The 26,787-nt window shown below is 43.2% G+C and overlaps 1 protein-coding gene across 1 annotated transcript in view; it reads left to right on the top strand.

Annotated features, from left to right (window-relative positions):
• The window catches only part of GPC6 (glypican 6), a 1,029,119-nt gene that overhangs the window by 905,645 nt on the left and 96,687 nt on the right, over positions 1-26,787 (top strand). Inside the window, exon 5 of the mRNA XM_028526606.2 lies at positions 17,703-17,833. Coding sequence (XP_028382407.1) covers positions 17,703-17,833 — 131 coding nt within the window. The remainder of the gene's footprint in view (positions 1-17,702; positions 17,834-26,787) is intronic.

The raw sequence follows: 26,787 nt of genomic DNA, 5'->3' as shown, positions 1-26,787 counted from the left end.
GACAAAAAAAGAAAGGATGTCATTTAAAGACCAGGTTCAGCAGGAAGAGCAGCTGATCAATTCTCATTTGAACAGACAATTTTTAGTGGATATCAGATCGGGGCAGAGCCACCTGCTGGTTAGGGTAAATAAGGATTTGGAATTTACAAGGAGATCAGTAGGTATAGAGATGAGAAAATCATCGGCCAAGGGGGAAGTGCAGTCGTGGGTCTAGGTAAAATTAGCAAGACGGTATGTGGAGAGAAGGTTCAGTCCTACAGCTCTGGGGGAACTAATGCTTAGGAGGTGAGCACACTAGCAACTAATAAACAAAAGGAAGGCGAGAAGTAGCAAGAGTGGTAGAAGGAAACAGAGAGGAATCCCCCCAGGCATGAAGCATACCTGAATGTGAAGGACAAGTCAGTTGTGCTCAGAGAGGACAAGGATCTAGCAATTCGGTGGTCACTGGTACCTTCATGAGAGCTCTTTCGACCCCAAACCAGCTTACTGTGAACTGAGAAATGATGGAGTGTGGGTGAGGACACAGGTCTCAGCTCTCCTTCGGCAGGCCTGAAAACGGCATAAAAGTCACATCTACCAAGTATTCGCGCTTGTGTAAGTGATGGAGGGGAACAGAGGAAGGGACAAGGTCCCCCAAAGAGAGAGAGGACGTGGGGTACATAATCAGTGGAGACACGGAAGTCTTGGGGCATTTTGCGGGCCTCTGTTTTTTTCTGTGAAACAGAGCAAGTTCAGTTGCTGAAATGTTGCAGCCCAGGGACGGGGATACAGTATTTGCTCAGCACGTATTTGATTAATTTAATTATTGGTGGAAGTACGTAGGACTTGGATTAGCAAAGCACATCAGAGGCCTGGAGGAAGTGGCGAGTTTGGCGTATTCATAAGCATCATTGAGTAAAACACTGGTTCTGCCCAGTGCCTGGGTCCCAACCTCAAGATCCTTACCTAACTTGTTCAGCCTGAGCAGGGGGCATTGAAAAGTCCCCAGCTGATTTTCTCTGTAGTCAAGAGTGAGAATCACTAGTGTAGAGATGAATTTGAAAGATTCTCAGAGCAAGGAAAGACTACTTACTATTTCATAGGCCAACCCAAGTGGTCTTGAGAAGGAATTGTTGTCTGTAATGATGTAAAACAGGATTTGATAACATTTCCTATCCCCCCCCCACCACCACCAAATGATTAAATTCTGTGTGTGTAAGACAGGGAAAGCAAAAGATCCATAATTATGAAGAGATTGAGAATAATCAAATAAATGTTTTGGAATCTGCAAGTCACTAGCAATTAAAACGGTCTCCCTGCCTAACCGTAGGGCCATTGGAAGAACACAAGAAAAAGAAATGCAAATAACTTTTATTGGGTGCAATTACATGCCACACATCGGATCTGGTTCTCCCATGCATTGTCTTGTTTAACCTTCTCAGCATCCCATAAGCTAGCCATTATCATGGCCGTTTTGTAGATTTCTAAAAGAAGACTCAGAAAACAGCCTCGTTTGCGATCGAGAGGAGGGGCGGGGTCCTGTGTTTCTGGAGACTCGGGGAAGGGTCGGAAAGCTCAGGATTGGAGAAGCCACTCTTCTGTCCTTTTCGGTAAAGTGTGAGGAAGTCATCAGCGGCGCGAAAATACCTCTTCATTTGCGGGTATAAGTATTTAAGATAAAACACACTTATGTGACACCTCCTACACAACTCACTCTGTGTTGAGTTTGACATTTCATTATTCTAAAGTGACCTTTGCCCTGGAGCATAGCATGAACCCATTAAAAGGAAAGAAAAGAGAAATGGAAACTAAAGGGAGTTACGGAGAAGGTTTTTCATACCCCTGTGCCTCTGCTTTCGATCAATTGTTCTCTTCTATCCCAATAACACGGTTAACCAAGCCAGACACAAACAGAGAAACGGCTCTCCCTCTTGTTTTTACTACAATGTCAAAATAATAAATAGGTTAATCCTATCAGTCCTATTGACTGGGGACACTCGGACACATACCGCCCTTCAGAAGTACCATTCCAGGCTTTCTGTTGAAGGGCTTGGACTCTTGGCCTGAAAAGAAACCCTACTTTCCCCCTTCTCCCTTGGTTTGGGTGAACGCTGTGGTCTGGGAGGAAGTGAACCTTGTCTGAGAAGAAACTGCAGTGAAGCTTGGAAACCTTCAGCCTGGCGGCAAGCTTTTAAAAATGCATCAGGCAATCGAGAGTAAGGCTTCATGTTGATGAAAGACACAGGTGGAGGATGAAAAGCTATGGCCACGGACTTGGACACCACCAGAGAATTGTGCCACTGGTGTAGAGTATGTGTGTCATTGTCATTGGAAATTGAGTCCGTGACTGGCAACATTCTTCTTCCCCCACCCCCCGGCAACACGCCCGCGTGCCCCGAACCCGCATCAGTGGTCACTGAGGTCTGGTGGGCGGAGAGCTGGGCAGAGCCCAGAGCTAAGTCAGTGGCCATCTGCCCTCCGTGTTTCCAGCGTCTGCAGAAAAGGGCCGTGGGTTCCTCCCTCTGTACCCCTTGCTCGGGTGACCGAGAATCTAGCACTTTACACAAAACCAAGGCTCGCTCCTATGACATTCTGCATTCAATAATGGGTTAAAAGTGAAACGGTTGGAAGGGGTTAGATTCCCATTACTGATACAGTTATGTGTTGAATCTCTTACACCTGTGCACAGCCCTATGCTAAAGGAATAATTGCATGAGGATAGAAGTTCATCCGTTTTGTATCACTCACCAAGGCTCTGGAGTTGGGAGTAGCTCTTTTCCTTTTCCGTTGAAACTCAGTCTGTGCATTTTCTGTAGACATGGCCATCTGGAGCCCTCTTGACTTCTCCTTTAGCCTATATTCATTGTTGAGAATAAGCATCGGCTGTGTGTCAGGTATCATCCTGGGCGCTAAGGAATAAAAGATAAGTAATTCTTAGCACTCATCCTTAAGAGCTCAAAGTCTAGCCGAAGAGAGGCAATGAAAACAGATCATCGTGCCTCCGTGTGTAAATGCAGGGAGAGAGATAATCGGGGTGCTGTAGGATTCCCAAGCAGCAGTTCTTACAGAGAAAGACTCCAATGTGTGTGATAACGTTTTTTTAAAGTTGTTTGAAATTAATGGAGCCCCTGTGTCACATTAGGACCGTGAGCAGGATCATAATGGACACAGGTGCACCAAGAAGGGCCCAGCAGTCAGATGAGCAGGGTGCTATGTGGGAAAGGGAGGAGGGTGGAAAAGAAAAGGAAGAAAGAAATCACAGCGTGGGAAGGATGTGCGGGAAGTGGGTAAGGACCTGCTGAGAAGGGAAACCGAGGCGGGGGAGGTGGCTGAGCAAAATGCACTGGGGTCGTACAAGAAAAGGCTGCCAGGACCTATCAGAGGCTGCTTAAAGCATGCCATGTACGTGTCTGTAAATCAGGATTGTAGAAACCCGTGCCATCAATAGAAACCATTTATACTATCAATTTGGGTTGGGGACATTATTTCCAAGAATGTGAAAAACTGTAACAGTTGAGTTGGAAGGAAAGGTTTTAGGCAACAGTCACTCCCCTTTTCCTCGTGAATCAACCTGGAGCCCAACTCTGAGCCGGGGTGCAGAGAGCCAGCGGCCCACTGGGCATTTCCTTCAGGTGTCCGAAGGCACACTTGCCTTCGAAATCTGACTCCTCGTGCTTCTGGAGTCCCCCTTTGTCATCACGCTTTTCACTGCCCTTTGTTACGTGCCCTCTTATCTGATGTTCAATCCTCTATTCCTCCCACACCTCTCACTCTCTCTCCTCTGCTTGGCTAACTCCCAGTAATCCTAGCAGGCTTCAGAAGCACAGCTCCAGAAAGGTATCTCTGCCCCCCTTTCTCCTTCCCCAGACCGCCTTAAATGCTCCTTCTTTGAGGTCTCGTTGCACTTGACATGTTTTCTGCTTCGTCCTCATCGCACTGGATAACAACTGCTGCTGTGCTTGTGGGTCTTTCCGTAAGCCTGGCAGCTGGGAGGGGACCTTCCACATCACAGGTACTCGGTACCTGTTGGCTGTGTAAATGACTGAGGAAAGAAAATAATGATGCACTGACAGTCAAGGGTTGAGAGTCTTTACTTCTGCTGACTGTTCCGCAGGTCTTCGATGGCTTAGTCATTGTAATTTATACTACTGCATATTTTATGTACCGTTATAAATAAAGGGCTAAATCTGACCCATCATCCCAATGGTGCTATTACCATCATTCTATTTTTTATTTTTTCAATTTTTAAATTTTTATACTACAGTGATATTATTAGTTAACCTTTAAAAATAAGTGAACAGTTTTTAAAGACTTCTCTTCTAAACAACAACAAAAAAATGTGAGCTCCCACTGAGTCTTCTTGTGGCTTAGGTGTTTGTATGTAGGAGTGGGGAATTCAAGGTTAATGGGGAAGAGGTTGGTTGTTCAGAAAATATTATTTTGTGGCAGTTTAGAAATCATTGGCTTCTGAACATGTGACTTGGCTTACTGATACAGGAACCATAGAATGCAAAGTGTAGCTTGGGTGTATGTGGAATGATTTTGGTAAGTGTACAGTCACATGTAAGTTTTGAAGAACAAATGAACATTTTCTGGGTCCAAAATAATTAAATATACCTAAGACTTGTACATCATAAATATAAGTGAAGAAAAAGACATGGATATATACAATATAGATAGATGTATACAATAGATACATCTTTCTGCCACAATGGGTTTATTCAATGAATATCCAGTAGCCTTTCTCAGAATATTCTACGATCGAAATAGTTGTTAGTCTTAAGAGTTCTGACCCAATTCCAACTAAGGAACTTCATTCTATCTGCTTAAATTCCCCTACCATTGCTGCTCAACGTGGAATTCCTCTCCATTTCTCGCCCCATCTCAAGTGTCACTGGACCCTGAAAAACAGCTTGGTGCGCCACTCTGAAGGTGCCGGCTGTTCCGTGGTGAGTGGGGTGGTGTTGTTACGTTAAGTGCTCTGGGAAAAAAGCACTTCCAGGGCCCCCGCAGAAACGCAGGCCAGTATCACTCAATGAACCTTCCTTTCCACTGTTGTGTGGTGTGGCATTTTCAAAACAAAGAGGTCTTTCCCCTTTGCAGCTTATTTATGTGATGGATTCCAAATGGGCCTGCTTCCTGAAGGCATCGGGGAATACGTGTAGAAGAAATCTGAGGGAAACCAAAAATTAAAGACAGATGAAGTTAAGCAGCTAACAGTAGAGAGGCCAGTGGCGATGCTGAGCTGCAAGCCTAGATCTAAGATTCTGATCCGTCGGGGAGAATGGGAAGTAATTGCATGAGGCATCTTCCGGTGCGTCTTTCGTCTAGTTCATTCCCCGTGACAGTTCCAAGAGGTGTTTAGAGTAGGCAGATGTGTCCTAACTACAGAATTCAGAGCTTCCTAGGCTGTGAATGAAATCATTTTTACGAACGTATTGAGTGTGATTATCTGCAGCATTTAAAAGACAGCCACATTTTTGAAAAGTATAGCAGGCAATACATTTGATCTCTGTAGATTCACCACCCAGTTGTTTCTGGAATATATCCCGTGGATTTTTCTTAAAAATCAGCCCCATTCATTGCCTTTTACAAGCCTCAAAACTACTGTTCCCTTTCTTAGAAAAATCCCTTAGCGTGTTTTCAAGGTACATGTTTGCTTTTGAAAACGGTGTTATTATTGATCTTTAAATACCCAAAAGTATCTTAAGGTTAATTCAGTGTATTAGCAAAAATAACTCAACATAGGTCTCTAGAACCTAAGTAAGGATACAAACGGGGAGGGTCTGGGAATCCATTTTTGGACTGTTGACTCTATCATCAAATAGTAGAGACCCTCAATGTTTTTCTGTTTTTATTAAAAGTGAGTCAACATTTTGTCTGTTCTGTTATCTTAAAAGCTTATGTAAGTACTCAAAGGAAATAAGAGGAAATTCTTCCAGGAATACATAAAGACCTTTGACATTGGATGTTTTATTGGACCAAGTAACACAGACTTACCTGACTGAGGAACATCTCTCAAATTCCGTGACAATGTTTTGATGAATCCTACAAGCATTTCTGGGCCTTTCACATTGCCTTTTGAATACGGATCTTTAAAAATCTTTTTAAACGTTTACAGGCAAAGATACTAATGATTAAAAGCTTAGAAATTGACATCTCAGGGATCTGGATCAACATCAGGTCCATTCTCAATGTGGAGCCTCTTGCTGGAAGAAGTTGGTTTGTTTTCTTTCAAATGAGACTAAGAAAGCATCTACCTCTCAGAGTCGGAGGATTAAGTGGGATCACTTCCCCGCAGGGACCGAGGAAGTGAGTGTTAGCTAGTGGCTCTTCCACAGCTGAGCTATAAGTTTACCTTCAAATCTGCGTCAATAACTACCTAGGAATCATCTAACTAGCTATTCCTAAGTCTTTCCTTATCTACTCAAAATACCCTGGTGCTGCACATGCCTTGGTAATACTATCCCCGTATTTCAAAGCTCTGCTGCCCGTGCATTGTAACGTTAGGATGGATTTGGGGCCTCTGACCCATTTTCCCATTACCAGGTTCTCAAGAATCATTGATGGGTTCCTATTGGTTCTTTAAAGCCTACCTTTTTACACCCATTTTCTCTTCCCTGAACATTGTTTTGGGGAGAAACATTCTTGAGAATGGTGCTAAAAGTAAAAGCCAAGTATTTCTGTGGCAGGGCATAGACCTCTCCATTCCTTACACTTTGCTGAAGATCCTCTCCAGTCCACACCCCCCCCCAGCCCGCACAGCTTGGTTTGCTTCCGTGGGCTGCCTCCTCTCCGAACCCCCCTCATTTTCCTTCATCTGTGCAGCCATGTCCTTCGCTCTGGCACTTACTGAACACCCTGGACACCTCTGTCCAATTTCACCCCGTGCCTGGGCCTGACTCCCGGATGGATCAGTGGCCTCCACCTGCTGTCTCTTTGCTTTCTCTGCCCCCCGCCGTCTGCTTTTCCTATCGGTCCCAGGTGCTTCAGCACGCTCCCTCCGAGAGCTACAGATCCCCGTGGCTTTAGAACTAGGACACACACGAGGTACCTGTGAACCCAAACCTTTAAGCTTACTGATGGGAATTAGTGAAATCAATGTCACATGCTTAGATTCTGATGAAGGCAGTACGAGAAGCTGCATTTCTGTTTGGTGCATTGAGAACCCCTTACAATTGCATGGGGAAACTTTTTTTTAATTGTGAAAGCTTATATTTAAAATACAGTGGTTGCTTCAATGTCTGCTTTTTAAATGTAGGAAGTGTATTAAATTGCGGAATCAGACCTGTCTTCTCCTGCATTCATGTATCTGTCTATATTAAGAGCGTTGCTCCATACTAAGGCTTTAAACTATTTGTACTTACTAACAAAAACGTGTGTTCATTTTATTTAGTTTTTAAATGAATAAGTAACTTTAAAGAAAAAATAAATTTAAAGAAATCCTAAGTTGATCATCAGAAATGCGGACAAATCGGGGATAAGAACCAGGTTTATTTTATAGCAATGCAAAATCTGGTACGAACCTATAAAGAAGAACCTATAAAGAACTACAAAAGAAGGGTCCCAAACATTTACACTGCACTGAGGACAGGGAATAGCATGTGGTCAACAAAAAGGATGTCCATGGTGATGTCTGTCGTGGTAAATTGTAGGTGACTTTTATCCTCTCCCTTTTCATTTTTGTTTTGTGTTTTCCCACTTTTGCATGGCCTGCATACATGAACACCCACAGAAATGTCCAATGAGCAATTGAATATCCCTGCCCTGGCTTAGAGACAGATTCAGGCTCCAGAGTAGATTTATGATTGAAAGGAAGTAACTATCGCCTAAAAAACTTCCCTTCCAACTCAGCTAATATGTTCTTGAATCTACCAAGAACGTACTTATAGCTTTCTGAAAACCAAATAAATGGGGTTATCTTTAATTTTATGGCTGATGTCAAACATCCCTTCCTCAATCATAAGCAAGTTCTAAGAACAGAATATCCCACCTCACTGTCATCATCAACGAGGTTCCTTTTCAGAACCTAGTCTGAACCTGAGACAGCCCAGAAGGAGAAAGGGGGAGCCCAATAACTTGCAGGAGGGGAGCTTAATCCTGGAGCTCCCAGCAGCACCTGTTTGTGTAACGCAACCTCTGCAAGGAGCAGGGCCAGAGAATACACTTTCGATGCCCCGGAACAATGATTCCCCCACCTCCTCCTCCTCAGCAGCTCACAGGCATGCTCTAGCTCATCTGCCTGAGAGTCAAGTAGGTCTCCTCGGCTAGAATGCCAAGTTCAAGCAATCCACTGTTGGTAGGTCTGCCTTACTCTGAACAGAACCTACTCCAACTATGCGAAAGCTACAAGACCTTGGGCAAGCTGTTTCACCTCTGGGGTCTGAGTCCCCACAGCCATTCAAGGAGATAGTAGTGCAACCCGCTACAAAGTAATACTGTAAAAACAAAATGAATCATTATGTTCTAAAGCTGTTAGAGCCGTACCCGCTTTGGAAATGCTGCAAAAGCATTCCACAGGGCCAATCAGAGATGAGACAAATGAAGTCATCACCTCCTAAATTGCATTTTTTGTTTTTCTTTAATAATCCGCTTTCTTTTATCTTTGGGTCTGGTGACCCATGATACAGGACATACTGCCCTTTTTTTATGTCTCCTACTGGTTCGCATGGCACTGAACAACAGGATAATAAAAAATATATATTTTTTAATAATACCAGGACGCACAAGGGTGGGAGAAGTGGGCTCCCGCTGCTTGCTGAATTGCTCACTAATCACTCTGTTTCAGACCCACAAGGGAATTCTGACTGTTCACTTATTTATTTATTTTTATTGTGATTCATGCCGTGTAGGTTGCAAGCCCTTGTACTATAGGAACAAATGGTCTCTGGGTGATTTGCTTTATTAACTTTTAGGGTAAAGGAGGGAGAAATAGGAGAATCGCTTTAACTGCAATATACTGGCAAAAAGCTTAGACTGGTTTGGTTCATTGAGACCTGAAACGTTTGAACTGACCCCGTTTCTGAACGATACAGCGGCTGACTATAAGGAAGCGGGGAGCATGATGGAGTGGAAAGACCACCGCCTGGAAGAGGACTGGGCAGCGGACACACCCATGCCACTTGGGCCCTGCCAAATCACTAGCCCCATCATGTCGCTGTGACTCAGGGAGCTTCTCTCTAAAGTAAAGGGGGGACTAGATATTGTCCTCTGTTAGTGAGGACCCATGACCCCACGGATGCTGAAATCAAACCTGCAGTATTAATGCCGTTGGGGAAGGAAAGGAGCCCTCCTCTCAAGATAAAATAATCATGATATAATACTGAGCATTTGCTAAGCCATGTGCCTGGTGTTGCGTTTAATGCTCGCAGTGGTGTGGGAAGAGCCCCCGTAATGAGGAGGGACACCAAGGGTCACAAAGGTTAACTACGTGGCGCGAGGTCACAGAGCCTGTGAGCGGTGGCACTAGGCTTCCGAGCCTGATGCACACACGGCTCCTGATCCCGCCTGGCCTCCGCACTACCTCTCCGCAAGGCGGTCAAGACCATCCACGCTGGTGAGGGATTCAAAGTAACTCAGGTGTGGCGTGCAGGTTAATGAGGAAGGAGGAATGTGAGTGCTTTCATAAATTTGTCAAGGGCAACTCAGGATCCGGGGGCCCACACAGAAAGTGCCGGGTCCCTAAGGAAGGCTTAAAGTTTAATTGCAGCAAAGAAGGAATGAGAAAAATCTCAGATAGGACAAACGTGCTTTATTTCTCTTATCCGTGCTTTCTCCTTTACGGTTCTCTTTATAAGCGGTGAAGCACTTGGAATTTAGTAATTAATAAAATATTGAGTAAGCATCCTGGTACTGTCTGAGCAATGTAGGTGCTTGTCATGGTGGATGGAGTGAGAGAGGACAAGGGGGTCTATCAAGGAGCTGCCATTCATGTTACAGGATTTGCTTTCCTTCCTTGAGTGCTGGCTTTCTCCACCGTAAAGCCAACGGGTTGGCCTCAATCAGTCCACTAGATGCCAGCACCCTGTAGGAGGCACTGAGGGTGTAAAGATAGAGATGAGGTTCTTCTCTCCAAAGATCTTAAAGAACATCTTACCCCTTAAATTCTGATACATCATCAAGGCAAATCCTGACAGATTGATATGAGTTATTCCAACATTCCCAGCTACAAATGACATTAAAAAATTACTCATATGAAGAATCCGCAATGAAAATTTAAATAAAGGGTTATGGGGAGGAGTACACACTTTGCTGTCCATCAAATTCATGATTTACAAGGCCCACTCCTTCTGCCCGGTGATATAACTACACGTCCCAAAGATACCAGTATAGCAGAGAGATGATGCTACGTAAACCAACATCTGCCCTGGCTGGTGTGGCTCAGCTGGCTGGAGTGTCATCCTGTCAACCCGAAGGTTGCTGGTTTGATTCCTGCTCAGGGCACATGCCTAGGTTGCAGGTTCGGTGCCTGGGTCGAGGCCCATTAGAGAGGCAAGCGATCGATGTTTCTCTCTCACATCGATGTTTCTCTCCCTTTCTCTCTTCCTCCCTTCCCCTCTCTCTACAATCAATAAGCATGCCCTTGGGTGAGGGTAAAAAAGAAAGAAGGAAGTGAGGGAGAGAGGGAGGAACCTGGGAGGGAGGGAGAATGGGTCTGAAAATGAGTCCTATAGATTCCAGTTTCCGTACTGTGCCAGGACTAATGAACGAATTTCCCCACAATTTGTGTTTTCTTTTACAACCTTGAGGCAGAATGAGCCTCTTTGTTTGCACTGATTTCAGAATTAAATTAGTTTGTATATTTCTTGTCTCTTTCTCTTCCTGGATTTGGTTTCAAAGTAAACAGTTATCATTTCCATTAAGTTCCTTTTTATTTTGGATGAAGTTCTTTCATTCCTGTAATTATTCAAGCCTGTTTTATATTTGAAGCTGCTACCTGTGCACTGTTTTAAATTGCATTTAATTGGCTCACTTCCATTTTCTGTTGTTCACCTTGCTTTGTGGTTTATGATTTCTTTAGCTAGATATATAATTTCTGTCATGGCTTGATTTTTTTTAACCTGAACACCTTACAGGGTTGGCAAAATGAAAAAAAAAAAAAAGGTGATCATCAACTTGATGTTCAGTGAATGTAGACAAATTACAGGGAAGAAACAAAAACGACATTTATCACAGATTGTTTTGAAAATTAGCACAAATATGGAGTCTTGAGAAACAGCAGGAATTACTTTAGTGAAGTTAAAAATATCGACAACATCTTTGGTTTTTGTTTTTTTTTTAGATTAACCTAGTAGTGACCTCTGACAGAAGGAAAAACGAGCCATCCTTTTCAATGTCAAGCTAAAGGATCTAGAAAGTTATTCCTATCTAATAAAAAAGTACAATAAGATTCTACATTCCCACCGACACTCTTCATCCACCTGACAGCACAGGAAAACCTGCCGAGGGCCCATTTATCCGGGAGGCCGGCGATAGTGATGGTTTTCAGGCGCATGCGCTGCTGGGCACTGAGGAGGAGTGGGAGGGGAGTGTTAGGCAGGAAGAAGGGGAGGAAGTTACTTTTTGTAGTTACTAGAGGAAATTATTTTTTATTTTATATTGTTGAACTGTTACAGATGCCCCCTGTCTGCCCCCCTCTTTGCCTGCCCTCAGCTATCCTTTTCAAATGCGTCCCAGTAATTCATCTTAAAATGTTCGTTTAACTACTCTGAGGTTGTTCTAGGGGTCCGGGCTACAAAAGTGACCAACAAAGACGAAGTCCCCTGCCCTCCCGCAGCTACGTAACAGTGGGCAGAAGAGGGACCAGAGCAAATACACATGTAATGGTTCAGCAAGTACTAAGTGCTGTGGAGAAGAAAGCAATCAGATAAGAAAGAGTGTCTGGGAGTTCGCAGGGTAGTTAGAGAAGGTTTTCTGAGAACTGGAATTTGGGGAGAGACCGGGAGATAAGAGAGACACGGAAATGCTAGGGAGAGAGTGTCTACGGACAAAGGAACAAATGGTGAGTGCAAAGCCCTGGGACAGGAGGGTGCCTGGCCTGTGTTCAAGAAACAGCGAGGAAGCTGGTGACTGAAAATGTGAGTGGCAGTATATAAGGTCGTCGAGGTGAACTTAGAGAAGAGAAAGCCTGTTTAAATAGAACACAAGACCAAGAAAATCTAAACAAATCATTGGTTAATTTGACTATAGTTTTTAAAAATTTTTGCATAGTGAAAAATCATTGAACAAAAATCAAAAGATAAATAATAACAAGGGGTCATTCATGTCACAGAAGAGCTGGACTCTTACAGTATTTTAAAAAGAAATTTCTTTACATCAATATGAGAAAAAAACTAATAACCCAACAGAAAAATAAGTGAACAAAGACGATGCCTATGAAACTAAAAAAAAAACAAAACAATAGAAATAGCTTTTGAACATATTAAAGGCAGTTCAGCCTTGCTTATAATGAGAGAAACTCAACATGAACCCCCCACCGAGGTGCCCATTTCTTACCATACCAAACTGGCAATGATCCAGGCATTTGAGCTGAACACCAAAAGTGTGAGACTCCGAGAACCAGACACTGCCCTATGTTGCTGCTGGGAGTGCAAACAGGTACAGACTCTACTGGGAGAACGTGGACACTTATATCAGAATTTTAGAGGCTCACACCTTTGACCCAGCGGTTTCACTTCTAAGACTGTATCCAACAGATTTTTTTGCACATGTGTTAAATGAGTTCATTGCAAGGACAATTGTCATCGCATTATTTGTAACAGCAGGAAATCATGGGGCACGTTGAGTTATGAGAAGTAAATCTATAGGAGCAAGAGGTGGAGTCTCCTCATGAACGTCTTCTTCAATTTGAACCCTTGGGTGTTCTTGAGCAGATCCAATGAGACCCAGGCCGTGTCTAGAATAACTTGTCTGCCATCAGCTGTAGGTTGGACTGGGTGTGCGGGGGAACCTCAGTGACTACTTCATTGTTATTTAAGGAGTTACGATGGAGCTTCGAGGAGAAAGTCCCCGTGTAGGAGGTGGGGGCACCAGGGGTGGGGGTAGGCAAGGCCGCCAAGAGAAACAGGAATCAGCTTAGGAAGGGCCTTTCTCACTCCAGGCTGTGAGCTTCAGACTTTATCCTAAAGGCAATGGAAACCTTTCGAGCAAGGCAGTGACCTCATCAGATTTGCATTTTTAAAAGACAGCTCTGTTGGCAATGTCAGAGAAGCGATTCCAGCGCAGCAAAGCCTGCCGTGGAGAGAGAGATCCACGTACAAAATCAGCAATGTAGTCCCAAGAGGGAAACTCTTCTCTCTGCGTGGTAGTTTTATGAATCACAATTCGAAAAATGGAAACATCTTAGCTATAGAATTGCCTGAAAACTCGAACCAAATTTTTTTAAAAAGTAAACTCTAAAAAAGGGCATCAACCTTCCAAGTAGGGAAGTTCAAGTTCTCTCTTTCGGTCACGTGGGTCGAGGCTGCCCCATCTTGTGTGTCGCACCAGTCCCCACTACTGTGTCTTTCTGGGCCTCTCCCGGAAGACATTCCTGTCCAAGAACTCACAAGCATTTTAGTTAATCAATTTGACTGAAAGCAAAGGACATGTGTGCCCCGTGCGGCCATCTCCTGCAAGCCACCAGAGAAAGCAGAACCATCTAATTACATCCATGCCATAGGCATAAAGGACCTGTATACAAACACTGGAGCAGGTTTTTTTTCTTTTTAATGAGTAACTGGGTGTCAGTGAATGAGTGACCCAGGGGTGCTTGTAACATTGCTTGATTATTTTTATTCATTTGTGTGCTTCTCAGCAGGGAAAATACCTCGGTTAGGTTAACACAGTAGTACTGCAGGTGTAAGAGAGGGTGAGCCTTGCTTCTAAAGAAAAAAAGGCAGTTGGGGGCTCTGAAGTTCTGATAAAACAATAACATGTATTGTGCTTATCAGTTTCATGTTTCAAAGAGTAGATTATTAGGATGCAGATTTCATGAGAACTTTGAAATGGCATGTTATTATCTTAATTCAAGTTCCCCTCAAAGAAAGAAAACATACAATGTTTAAAATTTAATTTGTCACTTCATAAAACTATGGTACATTTACACAATGGAATTCTATGCAGCAGAAAGAAAGAAGGAGCTCCTACTCCTACTCCTATTTTGCAACAGCATGGATGCAACTGGAAAGCATTATGCTAAGCAAAATAAGCCAGGCAGTGAAAGACAAATACCATATGATCTCACCTTTAACAGGAACCTAAACAACAAAACAAAGAAACAAGCAAAATATAACCAAAGATACTGAAATTGATAACAGACTGACAGAGTTCAGAGGGGAGAGGAGAGGGAATTTCAAGGTAATTTCAGGGGAAAAGGGGAAGCGTTTACAGGAACAAGTATAAAGGACACATGGACAAAAACTAGGGGTGGGTGGAAATGGGAGGGAGGAGGGGAGAGCAGGGTGGGTAGGTTGGGATGGGAGTAAAAGATAGAAAATTGTACTGCAACAACAATTAAAATAAAATTTAAAAAATAAAATAAAATTTAATTTGTCACTTCAAAAAATGTCTGAACTCCATGAATGTGGCAACCACGGGCTGCTCCTACACCCCCACCACCTCTGACTTGTACTGACATACTGACACTCCCTGGCACATAACAAACAGTGATATCTATTAAAGTTGACCTTATTTCATTTAAGTTTTCTCTTTTTTTTCAGCTTTACTGAAATATAATTGACATATAATATTATGTAAAGTATACAATGTACTGATTTCATACATTTATAGATTGCAAAATAGTTATCACACAAAGTTAGTTAACACCCCCATCACCACACACAGTTACTGTGTGTGTGGGCTTGTGTGCCTAAGCGTGTGACTGTGTGTGTGCATGTGGATGGGAGCTTTTAAGATCTACTTTCTCTGCAACCTTCCAGTATATGATACAGTATTAACTATAGTCGCATACTATATTTAGATCCAAGATCTTACCCATCTTATAACCACCTCCACCCATTTCCTCCAGCCCCTTCTCAGCAGAATTTTCAAAGCTATTTCTACTCTGTTGTTACTAAGGAAAAGCTTAATGGCATCTCCTTTAAAAAGTCTCTCTCCTTCCTTCCTCCAGAACGTTTTGACAATCATTCTCTTCCAGAGTACAATCATCGTTCAGCAAAATCATTACTGATTTTACATCTCTTTTTCTTGAGAAGTTACAAACACATGTTTGATCATATGTGATCATATTTAATAATTCTATCCTAGAGGAGTATAAACACCCAGAAGGCCCTGCAGCAAGATAGTTTTCACTCCAATGCCATCCGAAGTTCAGAGGTCATGTCTAGCTCCTGTGTCAGCAGAACCCTTACTCTTTCTTTACAAAGTCAGAGACTTAGGCAAAAATCAGAACCTTTCCCTTGTTTCAGACTCATTCAAAATCCTCTCATGCTCCCATCCTGGGGGAAATACAGTCCTCATCTGAGGACAGCTGGTGTGCATTCAGTGTGCCGTAATGCTGTACCGCAAGGCCCTGTGGCCTTAGGGCAAAAGCATTTGCCCTAACTCCTCACTTTGCACGGCATCTTCTGGTTGAGCTGCTGCCATACCCACCCTGTGTGCGAACTCACAGTTGTAGCCTCTCTGTATGCATCAGAATCTCACGCTGAGAATAGCATGAGATAGAGGACTGGGGACGGCGCTGGGGTAGAGGGACCTCCCCGATGCTCCAAGGGCTGCTCTGGATGCTCACTCATCCCACTGGGGGAGGAGCAAGAACTCAGTTATGGGCTCTGCTGAGAAAGCCTAGTAAAAAGTTGCTGCCACTCACAAAGATGGGACACTAATGAACAAACTGAGCTAACAAGGGAAATGGGGACAGGCTCATAGATGGAGAGCAGGATGACAGCTTGTGGGAGGGGCGAGTTTGAGGGGTGGAGGGGTTGAGCAAAAAGGAAAATGGTCTCATGGACATGGACAACAGTGTGGTGGTTGCTGGGAGAGTGGGGTATAAGGGAACCAACAGGGAATGTTAAAAAAAATACAATATCGATTAAATTTTTAAAAATCATAAAAATGAATAAAAATTGTACTCTCTTTGCTTCTCAGAGACTGCTGTACCTTTCTTATGGAAAAAATTATCTATCTTAAGTGGTTTTCCATGTTCCTCACTCATAACTACGTATAACCCTGAAAATATTTTGATGTTGGACATTAGTTGAGCTTGGTTGGAGATGTAGTAAAAATAAAATTTGCTTTCCTTACTCTAGTACTATCAAATAGCTACTATAAATAGTGTTTTACATGAATAATATACTACATTGAAAAAGCAGATTATATGATGTACTTCTAGTTGCATGCTTACAATATTCATGCACAGAGGGGGAAAAACAGAGGGCTTATACCAAATTGCTTATACTGTTACTCTAGAAAGAAGGATTATGGTTATATTTCTTGCTTTCCTTTTTCTTTTCTATATTTTGTAAGTGTTTGATATTAAGCATATATTATTTTTGGAAAAAGGGAAGTGTTTTAAGATTGGCTCCCAAGAGCTTGTGACCACCAGGTCACAGTTGAAGACCATGTGATCCGTTGGGTCTGTGTGCGAAAAGTCTAGGTCGTGCTAGCTGATGTGGTAGCCACAGTCTCAAGTTGGTATTAAAATTATATTTACATTAATTAAACACAAATGAACTTATTCACAATTTAAGTCTTCAGTCACACTAGCCACATTTCAGGTTTCAATAGCCACGTTCTCACCGTCATGGGAAGTTCTATTCAACAACCCTGGTGGAGAGAAGTTGCCCCACTATCCCTGGATACTGAGAACAGATGTGGCCTAGGCATGGCCACATGCTCCTCACGGGGACCCTGAGAGACTCCTCAACCCCAGTCCCTTTCATACACTTCTCCGCTCTGTGGCCACTAAGCTCAGAGATTTGTCCCATAGCTGTTTCGCTAGGTACTCGCAGAGCAAGGACCAGAGCCCAAGGCACGGCTCTGGCCTCCAGATCACTATTTCCATCTTCTCCAGAAAACTAAAGCTTCCCGAGTGATACTGCAGTTCGCTACAACTTCATGCACTACAACATCAGAGACATGTTCTGAGAGCTCACAGTGTGATAGGCGCCATAATGAACCTCGAATAGACAAAGCCAAGTAAGATAAGTTTCCCTGTCCCCAAGGGGGGCGAAGGGCAGAAACAGAAGGGCGTGTGAGATAGAGTGACGGCACAAAGTGGGGACAGGTCTGCTGTTCTCAGGAAAGCCAGAAATGCTTCAGACTCGCAGACATGCTTGAGTTTTGGCCTTGACATTTGTGCATCCAAAGCCACAAAGTAGCATTTCTCCACTGTTATCAGTTTTCCCCACACTCCAGAAGAGGTTAGGCTCCATCTGTGAAACATCGTTGATCCCCGAACTTATATTGGTTTGGGTTTTTTTTAAATATCATTATTGATTTTATGTAGCATAGATCTATTCAATTCTCTTACTCTCTTAACTTGAACTTATTCTCTCACTTTCAGGCAAGCTCCTATACGTGTCAAATAATTTTAAATCTTCAAGTGAAATAAAAGACTTCTTGAACATTTTGTCATTCGCTCCATTTTAGACCATATAAAAGCAAAAAAAAAAAATCTGAGCGAATGCATATTTTTCAACCAGTCACGGCAGGGATGTTTAAACACGCGTTAAGAACCTGGAGCTCCCAGTTGTCATATAAATCATGCCTCTGCGTTTCCACAGATGCGATGCTCTTGGTGGCAGAACGACTGGAAGGACCGTTCAACATCGAGTCGGTCATGGACCCCATCGACGTCAAGATCTCCGAAGCCATCATGAACATGCAAGAAAACAGCATGCAGGTGTCTGCAAAGGTATTTGCGTGCGTCCTATGTCTACTAAGAGGGAACGTGCAGTCCTCTAAAAATGAAGTAACTAGATATGGCAGCTGGGATTATACATTCTAATACGTTGCCAGTAAGCCTTGCCTGTCAAGCTACAAATTTGCTGCTTCATTAAAAACGTCTAACAAAATGGCATTGAGAAAGGAAGCGATCTTGTAGTTCACAGCTCCTCAATCATGAAGAAATGATTGGCTGCTAAAAAGTTTCAGAAAGCCCCAAATATATCGACTAATCCTTCACATTTGTGAGCAAGCGAGAGGGATGGGGGAGGTTTTTGGTAACGTTTGAAGTGTCTGCACACTCTCACCCTGTTCTCTTGAGGAACCTCTCATTACACCTTCAGCTGCACAAACCAGGCCCGTGTTCTCTATGTTCAAGTGTAAATAATTAAACATTCCTTTTCTAAGACCATGGTGTAACCTTTATTAATGTATCTTCGGGGGAAAATGCTCCTTTGTATGAAGTCAAGCACACGTGAAAAGAAAAAAAGTAGTTCGTGTTCATAAATCATGGGACAGAGCTTTGGGGCTTGCAGCTGCAGAGCGCAGAGCCCAGGTGCACGGTGCGCACTTGTCCCCACCCGCCGGAGGGTAGACGGGACCCACCTAACGCGAAACTGAGACGTTTGCAGTGGGTCCCCAGCCTTTCCTTCATCACCCCCTTTTCACCCACACTGATGGCTGCATAATGCCCTTCTGTTCTTCTGGCCAGTCCCCTTGTCAGGAAACTCGAACTAGCTCTGTGTCTGTCTTCGAGACCCCATGACTGAGTGCTTGCATTTTTACAGAACGTTCCTTCCCACAAATATAGGTCAGGGAAGGAGTTGTGCATAGCTCACTTTGGTTCTTAAAACCCTTTGTGAAAGAGATTTTAAACATGATGCAGGAGGAGGGAAGGGGTGGGGAGAGAATCCAGCTAGATCTCTTGGCTGATTATGAGTCAAAGCAGACTTGGGCTTTTCAGGGGAGACTAGTAGAACGTAGGGTAGGAAGGAGTCTGGCTGAGCCTCTGCATCTCTCTGCTCTGGAGATGGGTGGGCTGAGAGTTTCACTGGCCTGGGTCTGGGTTCAGGGAGCTGGGGATGCCCTGTGTAAAGAAGGATGCTCCGACTGCCATCACCCATGGGAGAAATAGCACATTTGGTGTCTCCATGGAAAGCTGCTTTCTGCCTTTCCTACAAAAAAATAGCAGCCATCTCTTCCTCCTCACAGATCTCTTGCCTACAAATGAATTAATGTTGTTTGAGAGTCCAAATAGCCCCACAGTGCTTGAGTGACCCCATGCTAAGGTTGCTGGTGTTCAAAACTGCTCTAGAGAAAAGGCATGAGGAAAAGCTCATGGACAAAACAGCCTGCACCTTGAGAGCATCCCACACTTCTTAGAAGCGGAGGTTTATGTCGGTGTGTGCGTGTATGTGTTTAAGTCCAATTATTCTGTTAAAAGTTCTTTAAGAGGTTACATGGACCCTCTGTATTACGAGAATATGGATGGCGCACTTTGGGGGCATTTGCCCAACTACATTATGACAGTATGGCTATTATAGTAATTAACGAGGACTATGCTTTTAAAAAGACACAGTGAGAGGCTAGAGGTGGGACAAATGGTAATGGAAAACATACAATTAAAAAGAATGTAAAAATGAAAGAGAGAGAGAGAGAAAGAAAGGAGAGGAGAAAGAGAAAGAGAGGAAGGAAGGAAAGGAATTGAAGGAAGGAAGGAAGGAAGGAAGGAAGGAAGGAAGGAGGGAGGAGGGAGGAGGGAGGGAGGGAGGGAGGCGAGGGAGGGAGGGAGGGAGGGGAGGGAGGGAGGTAATAAAGAAGAAAGAGAGAGAGAGAGAGAGAGAGAGGAGAGAGAGAGAGAGAGAGAGAGAGAGAAAGAAAGAAAGAAAGAAAGAAAGAAAGAAAGAAAGAAAGAAAGAAAGAAAGAAAGAAAGAAAGAAAGAAAGACACATTTCTTTGTAAGAATTGTCCAAATCAAGAGTAGAACTAATATCGGACGTGTAAGAGAACAACAGGATACAGTAGGAGGGTCATAACACAGTAATACAAAAAGTGTCAAATGAGCTAGAAATATTTTTAAAGTGGGTCTGGTAGTCCTGACGTGGAGAAGAGGGGATGGGGTGAGTGAGGGAAGGCAGAGAGAGGAGGCAGCCCCGGCTCTGTTGGAAACGGAGTGGGGCAGGAGACAGGGTCTGATCAGGGAGAGGGTGCGGAAGGAGGACCGACGCCAGCCTTTCATGTAGTGGAGAGGTCAAAGGTGGCTAGAATTTGGCCACTTTGACCAGGAAAACACCAAGAGAATTTGTTGATGGAATGGACATGTTCTGAAGGAGGTCTGATTTCTTCAAGGGAATAGAAGTTGGAAAAGTGTGGTTCTGTTTCCCCTATAAACCACGTCCATGAAATTATGCAGGCACTTAGGCTGAAATCTACCTTCCAGCTAAGAACTGCACAGTTGAACTTGTCCTTTCTCAAAGGAGCCCCCAGTTACTGTGGATGAATAGCCCCATCAGATGTGAAGCTCTGGGTTTCCAGACTTCCGCTGAAGTATTTGCGTCACCAGAGGCTTGGCTGACTTCTAATGGGTGAGCTTCGAGTGAGGCCAGGAACCGTTTGCTAATTGCAGGCCAGGCATCCTGAGAGCTGTAAGCCTTACAAATTGAAAAGACTTTTTACTCCAGGATATGATCGACAGCTTCTCTTTGGAAAATCACCTGCCTCATTACAGCAGTTGTGGGTAGCAGTGATGCCCAGAGCCGTTTTCAGAAAAGCCGCAGTGCTTACAACTGCCGGCTCATACTCGAGTGCTTACTGCCGGGGACTGTGCTGCGCTTTGCATGGTTTCCTTTATGTGATATAACAATGCTTGCGATGAGACAGGTCTCCCCGCTTCTTTCCCAGAGAGAAGGAAACCAAGGCTTAGAAAAGTTAAGGAATTTACAGCAATTGCTCGGTGTGTGAAAAGTATATCGAAGGGTATCTGGCTGCAGAACCCACATTCTTTCTCTCTGCACCCCAAGGATGTGGGTTCCTACAAAACCAGCCTCACACAAAGGCAGGGTCCAGCAGGTATTTGCTGAATAGATGGAGTATTATGAGAAAGGTCATGAAGAAGGTAAGGAAAGAGAGGTGGTCTTTCTGTCTGATTCTCTTTGCGACTCTACCTAGAACTTCCCACCATGCTAAATGCCAGTGAAATATTTCTCGCACACAGATCTTCATTCATTGCTCGCAATCTTTCCTAGAGCTTTGATAGTACGGAAGTACTATCAATAGTATAAAAGTAAAAGTGTACTTTTTTCTCCCTTCTTGTACCTGAAGGCAAAGATGAGCACACCGCAGTGTGACATATGAAATCCCCTTCCTCTAATGCACTGACGCTCATCAGATCTAATAGTAGCTTTGTTTTATGTAGAAAGCACCCCTTTTGTCCTTCATCATGGAGATCATGCATTAGCGATATTGACAGACTGACGAAAAGACCTATTGCCAGCATGTAGGTTCCTGCTCCACTATTGTCTTAGACCTGTTTTTACGAGTATTGTCCCATCTTTTTCCCTCTCCTATTTAGCCCATAGCTAGGTTGTTAGGGATAGGGCACACTGACATTCCTTTTAAAAACATACACTGGCTAACCAGTCTTGGTAACCAAGTTTAGTAGGTTGACAATAGCATTACAGCACTCGTTTCAAATTCTTGATTTGTATATCCTTTGTACAATATGCTATTATATATGCGTATATCACATCATGTAATATATACATGCATGTTTAAAGACTGTGAAGAATAGCATATTAAAACTTTTGTTGGTTCTTTTTAGGTAACAGGTAACAATGATAAGCATCATGCCTAACATTAGTTGAGCACCTACTATATTCATTCAATGACTACTCTACCATTTACCAAGCGCAGGAAATACAGTAGAGGATAAAACAGATTCTGAGCCCTCTTGTCAGTCTTTTGCTACATGCCTTACATATTTATTTTAAATGCTCACTGCAATCTTGTAAAGCATTCACTTCCTGGTTTTACAGGCAAAGAATGTTAAATTTAAAGAGATTAAGAAGTTTGTCTGAGGTGTTGAAACTAACAAGCAGCCAATCAGGGACTGCAGCCCAGAACTGTCTGGTCCAAAGGAAAAGATTTTCCCAGTATGCCACTGTTTCCTCAGTAAGTGTCTTCCCACCAGGGCCAGGTGTACTGTAGCATTGAAGGGACCAGTCATCTCAGAGAGGTTTGTTGCCTAAAACATACTACAGGGAGCCTACAGATGAGAAACACAAGCAGCTAGTTCTTCAAGCCCCAACTAAGCTCATTACATTTACCAGCTTCATTCACCAGACAGGAACGCACCCTCATGACTCCACCACTTCTTTCACCCACCCAAATCAAAGAATGCCACAGATGTTCAGAAAGTTACCAAGAGAAGGAAGAAAAAGTTTAAAAAAACTTTTGAGTCTCTGCCTGTGAATTTCAGACATGTTGGTAATCTCCCTCCCACCCTATCAGGGAAGATGAAACTGATCTCGCCCAGCATAATTGAACTATATGAGGAGTCATTTTAAAGATAATCGAAGAAAAAATTGGTCTGGTAGATATCATCTAAATTAAGAAGGAAGGCTCACTAAATTCCAATTGAAACCGCCCCTTCTATTAATACTTACTGCAAATGAGGGCAGAGCCCATTAAAGAAGAGCAAGATGGCCTTCAGGTACTTAATTTTCTCCAGATAATGCTTTCTGAATCTACAGCTCAAATAAAGATGGAAGAAGCCTAAGAGACCAAAAAAAAAAAAAAAGAATATCCTAATTTCTGCCTGGAGCTGGCAGGTCTTAGTTTCCTCATCTGTAGAGTGAAGAGGTAATGCGCATGCCCCTTCCTGGCTCTAACCATTCACATTGTTAACATCATCTTTTCACTAATGATTGGATGTCTGTTACCAGCCTCCGGATATACTTCTTTTCTCCGAATCTTTTTTCTTTCAAAATATTCAGGAATAAATAATATCTTGGGAATTTACGTGGAAAAAGTATCCTCTGTTGGCATTAAGGATATTGGTTAGAATTTAGTTCAAATAAATATGCATTTATTCCCATAACACATTTTTTCCTTTCTTTGAGCCCATGTATTACATGTGTCCTTCCTTAGGCGGTAAACCTTATTCCTTGTAGTGTGGTATGGGTACTCTCGTATCCACCTCCTCTTTCCCAGGATTGTAAATTATTGGAGAACAGGAACTTCATCTTGCTCATTCTTACATTTTACAGAGAGTGATCTTAACATTTCCTTTTACACAGGGAAGAAACAGCACATTTTGCTGAACTGAATTCAGAACATGAAAGTGTAATTCCACAGAGACTGCAATAACAAGGAGTAGAAAATACCTTAAAATGTACTTGAAGTTAGTCTAGCATTCTTAGAAATAGCACAAAGGTGACAAGATCAGATCTGGACATCGGACAGACCTGGGATCTGGTTTTCACTGGTTGTAACTTGGGGCAAGTTACTCATCTGTCTGAACTAATTACTTCACACTAAAAATGAGGGTGCTCCTTGAAATCTCTGGTGCATCCCTTTGTAAATGATTGAATCGTTCTGTTGTTCACCTGAAACTAAAATAATATTGATTATCTACTGTAACTAAAAAGCAAAATTTTTTAAAGTAAATAAACACAAATTTTTCTTCTAAAAAGTGAGAATGCTAGTACTACTCATTCATAGAGTCATTTCAGAGTATAATAATATAATCCACGTAAAATGCTTAGCATGAAATATGTCAAATGAAAACCACTCGTGAAAGTTAAGCATGTTAATAGTGCACCCGCACACGTCTATACAGCCAGCTCTCTGTGCAGAAAGCACGTGACTTTGCAATGTTTGCCCATTTCTTTGGTGATTTCAAGCTTCCAACATTGCGTCACTGAACACAGAGTAGCATACATGATATAATTGTGCATAAATAACCCGAGGATATAATTGGCATAAATAGCCACAGAGCACAGATAATAGTAAATAATTAGAAAGTAATGAGGTTTAACACGACCACTGTGTGTAATGACTGGCTCACAAAATTCCTGGAACTGTGACACATGGTCCTGTGAGCCAGTGAGGACCAGCCCTGCACACCCGTGCTGAGGTAGGAAGCCTTCGCTGACTGTCCAGTCTGGGCCAGTTGTCCCTCTGGGCCCTCCCGCCACAGCTCTTACGTTCTGTCATCATCGCCTGGTTTCTTGTCTGCACCTCGTGAGAACACATCCAGTTGGCAAACCCCCAGCATCTATATCTACCTTTAGTGACACTCAACAAATATTTGTTGAATGGCAGGTCGAATGAATGACATAGAACCAGAATGGTGAAATATACACATTTATGTAAATTTTGCCAAGTGATCCTAAAGATTTGCTTTAGATCTTATAATCAAAGAGCGTATGAAATCATCATTCAGCTAGGCCAACAGGATTAGGGTTGCTTTCCCTCCACGCTCAGCATGTGCTTGGTTCGGTTTCTTGTAACCACTCACCATTTGGGAGGAAAAATCCCGGTGTCCTGTTATTTAGGGAATGCAAAAACCAACTGTTTTAAGAAGTGCGCAACACATCTGGCAGATATTCTGGAACCAAGCTGCCTAAGCATCAGAGCAGATTTTTTAAAACCTTAAAAATTTGGACGTCGTAGCTGGCTTTGGAGAATGGAAGCCAGTGAAAAGCAGCCAGCACTGAAACTGGTGACCCAACTTGACCCAGTGTCGCCTGGAACTCTCTTCACGGACTCCTGAACCCATCCAGGGATGCAGGGTTTGCCGGAGGACTTGGCCAAGGGGCCACTGTCATCAACCTTTACGGAAAGAAGAGCGTGAATCAGGGAGCAAAGGAAAAGAGAGGAAGAGAACGAGAGAAGAAGGGAGGGGGGGCGAAGGGAAGGGGAAAGAAGAGGAGAGATTGTTCTGAGACATAGGGGTGAAACCTGGGTTCTTCAAAGGCAATCCATAAGGAAAATTAGCAAACTAAAAAAAGTAAAAATAAACATAGAAAACCCCTGATATTTAAAATGTTTGTGTTATCAGTATAATGATTTTACAGGTAAAGAACGAAGGCATTATTAAAATATTTTAAATTTGCATTCAGGAAAGAAGTTCATAGGGCATGAGCCGAGTACTGCTGGGAACCAGGGAAAAAATGTGTGAGGTGAGGCTCCAGGTGCCACTTTAATCCTGCGTCGTGGTGATGATGGAGCTCTCCTTGCTACTACTTTTCCTGGAATGGTTTTTTGAAAATGCAACTTCCCATCTATTTACTCATGATGCGTGGCTGGCCCTTTGCACACCCACTTACATCCTCACATTTCACTCCCTCTTTGGGGAGGGGCCACCAGCTCTGTGCTGACCCTAGACAGTTAGGGACAGGGCTGTGCTACCTACAGCCACTGCCACGTGGGGGGCTGCGGCTGACCATTTTGACAGCGTGGGGAATCGGGAAGGGAGGTTTCGCACGCAGCCCAGGCTGCCGTCCACCCTGCTGTGAAGAACAGCCATTGCCTGAGATGGAGCCCAGGTATCTCCAGAACCTGTGACTCGTGACTCGGCCACCAATGAGGAGAGAGCCAAGCCAGACTCTCATTCGCCTAGTCTTCTTCTGCCCTCTAACCGCCTCATCAGGCCCAGCGAATAGCTGTCACCAAATAATCAGCTTAATCTAGTTATCAGCTTAAAGCTATTGATTGGGTTTTGTGTTAGGCTGGCACAGAAATGGAGTAAGGGAAATTCCACGTGATGTTTTATTTTTATGGAGCTGCATGATTCATTGTATTTCCCGAAGCCCGAGGAAGAAAAGTTAAACTGATGTTGGAGCGGTAACCGATGCACCGCCAAAAGTGTCTAAAACACACAGCGTGCCGGCTGTCTGCTCTGGGAGGCACTCGGGAGGTGTTAATTTGCTTTCCTCTCCTATCTTTCCTTCTCATTACAGAAATCTACCTCCTAATTGCCTTCAATCAATGTTTGCCAAAGGGAGACGTTATACAATTTTTATTTATTCATAGCCTTTCATTCCCAATTTTTTTTTCCCAAACACATATTGTGTGGTGAGACCTCTTACAGGTTCTGGGATAAAGCAAAATGCATAAGATCCTATTCTTCATGGAGCTTAAATTATTCATGCTGCAACTGTGCAAAATCCAAGATTTGTTATCTGTTATTGGCCTATCTAATTATAGATCACTTCAGATACTACATCTTGGTAACTCATTTTCTCAGTGTATGTTTTAAACATCCTGTTAGTTTATCTTCACAACAGCCTTGAGAATTGGGGAGAACATGTTACCCCAAGGTCACACAGGTGTGAGGAAAAAGACTCAAGTTAGAACTCCAAGCTTTTAAACTGTGGTTCATGACCTTCCTATCACACCGCAGCTGTCTCTCGTGAAAATAATGGCCGCGCTTGGGCAAATATATGCAGAGCCGGGGCAGACAGGATGGCTCCTGCTCCCCTGGGAACAAACCACATAGGTTTGCATTCCCTGGGCGGTCAGTCATCTAACAAATAGTTCATTCATTAACACTGCACTGCACATCAGAGCCCAATAAGTAAATAAAAGATTCTTATTCTCGAAACATCAATTCCAATTAAATCCAGGTAGCTAACTGCCACCTGCATGAATGTAAAAGATTAGAGTTCTGTTTGCAAATTTCCAAACAATTTATGGGATTAGCAACAACTTTCCCACCGTTAAAATTTTTTAACAAAAAGACCCACTGAGTAGAACCTGAGGGGATGGGATATTTTTAAAACCACCAGAGCTGAGACAGGATGGATTCGCAGCCACCTCTCCTCAGGCTGCTGATAATGACTTTTGTGAAAATATAATCAAGCTGCAGAAGATAAAAAAGACAGAGTTATCGGTATAAAGTTAGGGAGGCCTCTGAAAAAG

This window comes from Phyllostomus discolor, chromosome 11 (genome assembly GCF_004126475.2).
Source record: "Phyllostomus discolor isolate MPI-MPIP mPhyDis1 chromosome 11, mPhyDis1.pri.v3, whole genome shotgun sequence".
NCBI classification, from domain to species: Eukaryota; Metazoa; Chordata; class Mammalia; order Chiroptera; family Phyllostomidae; genus Phyllostomus; species Phyllostomus discolor.
This window is presented reverse-complemented; position numbering and strand designations above follow the sequence as displayed.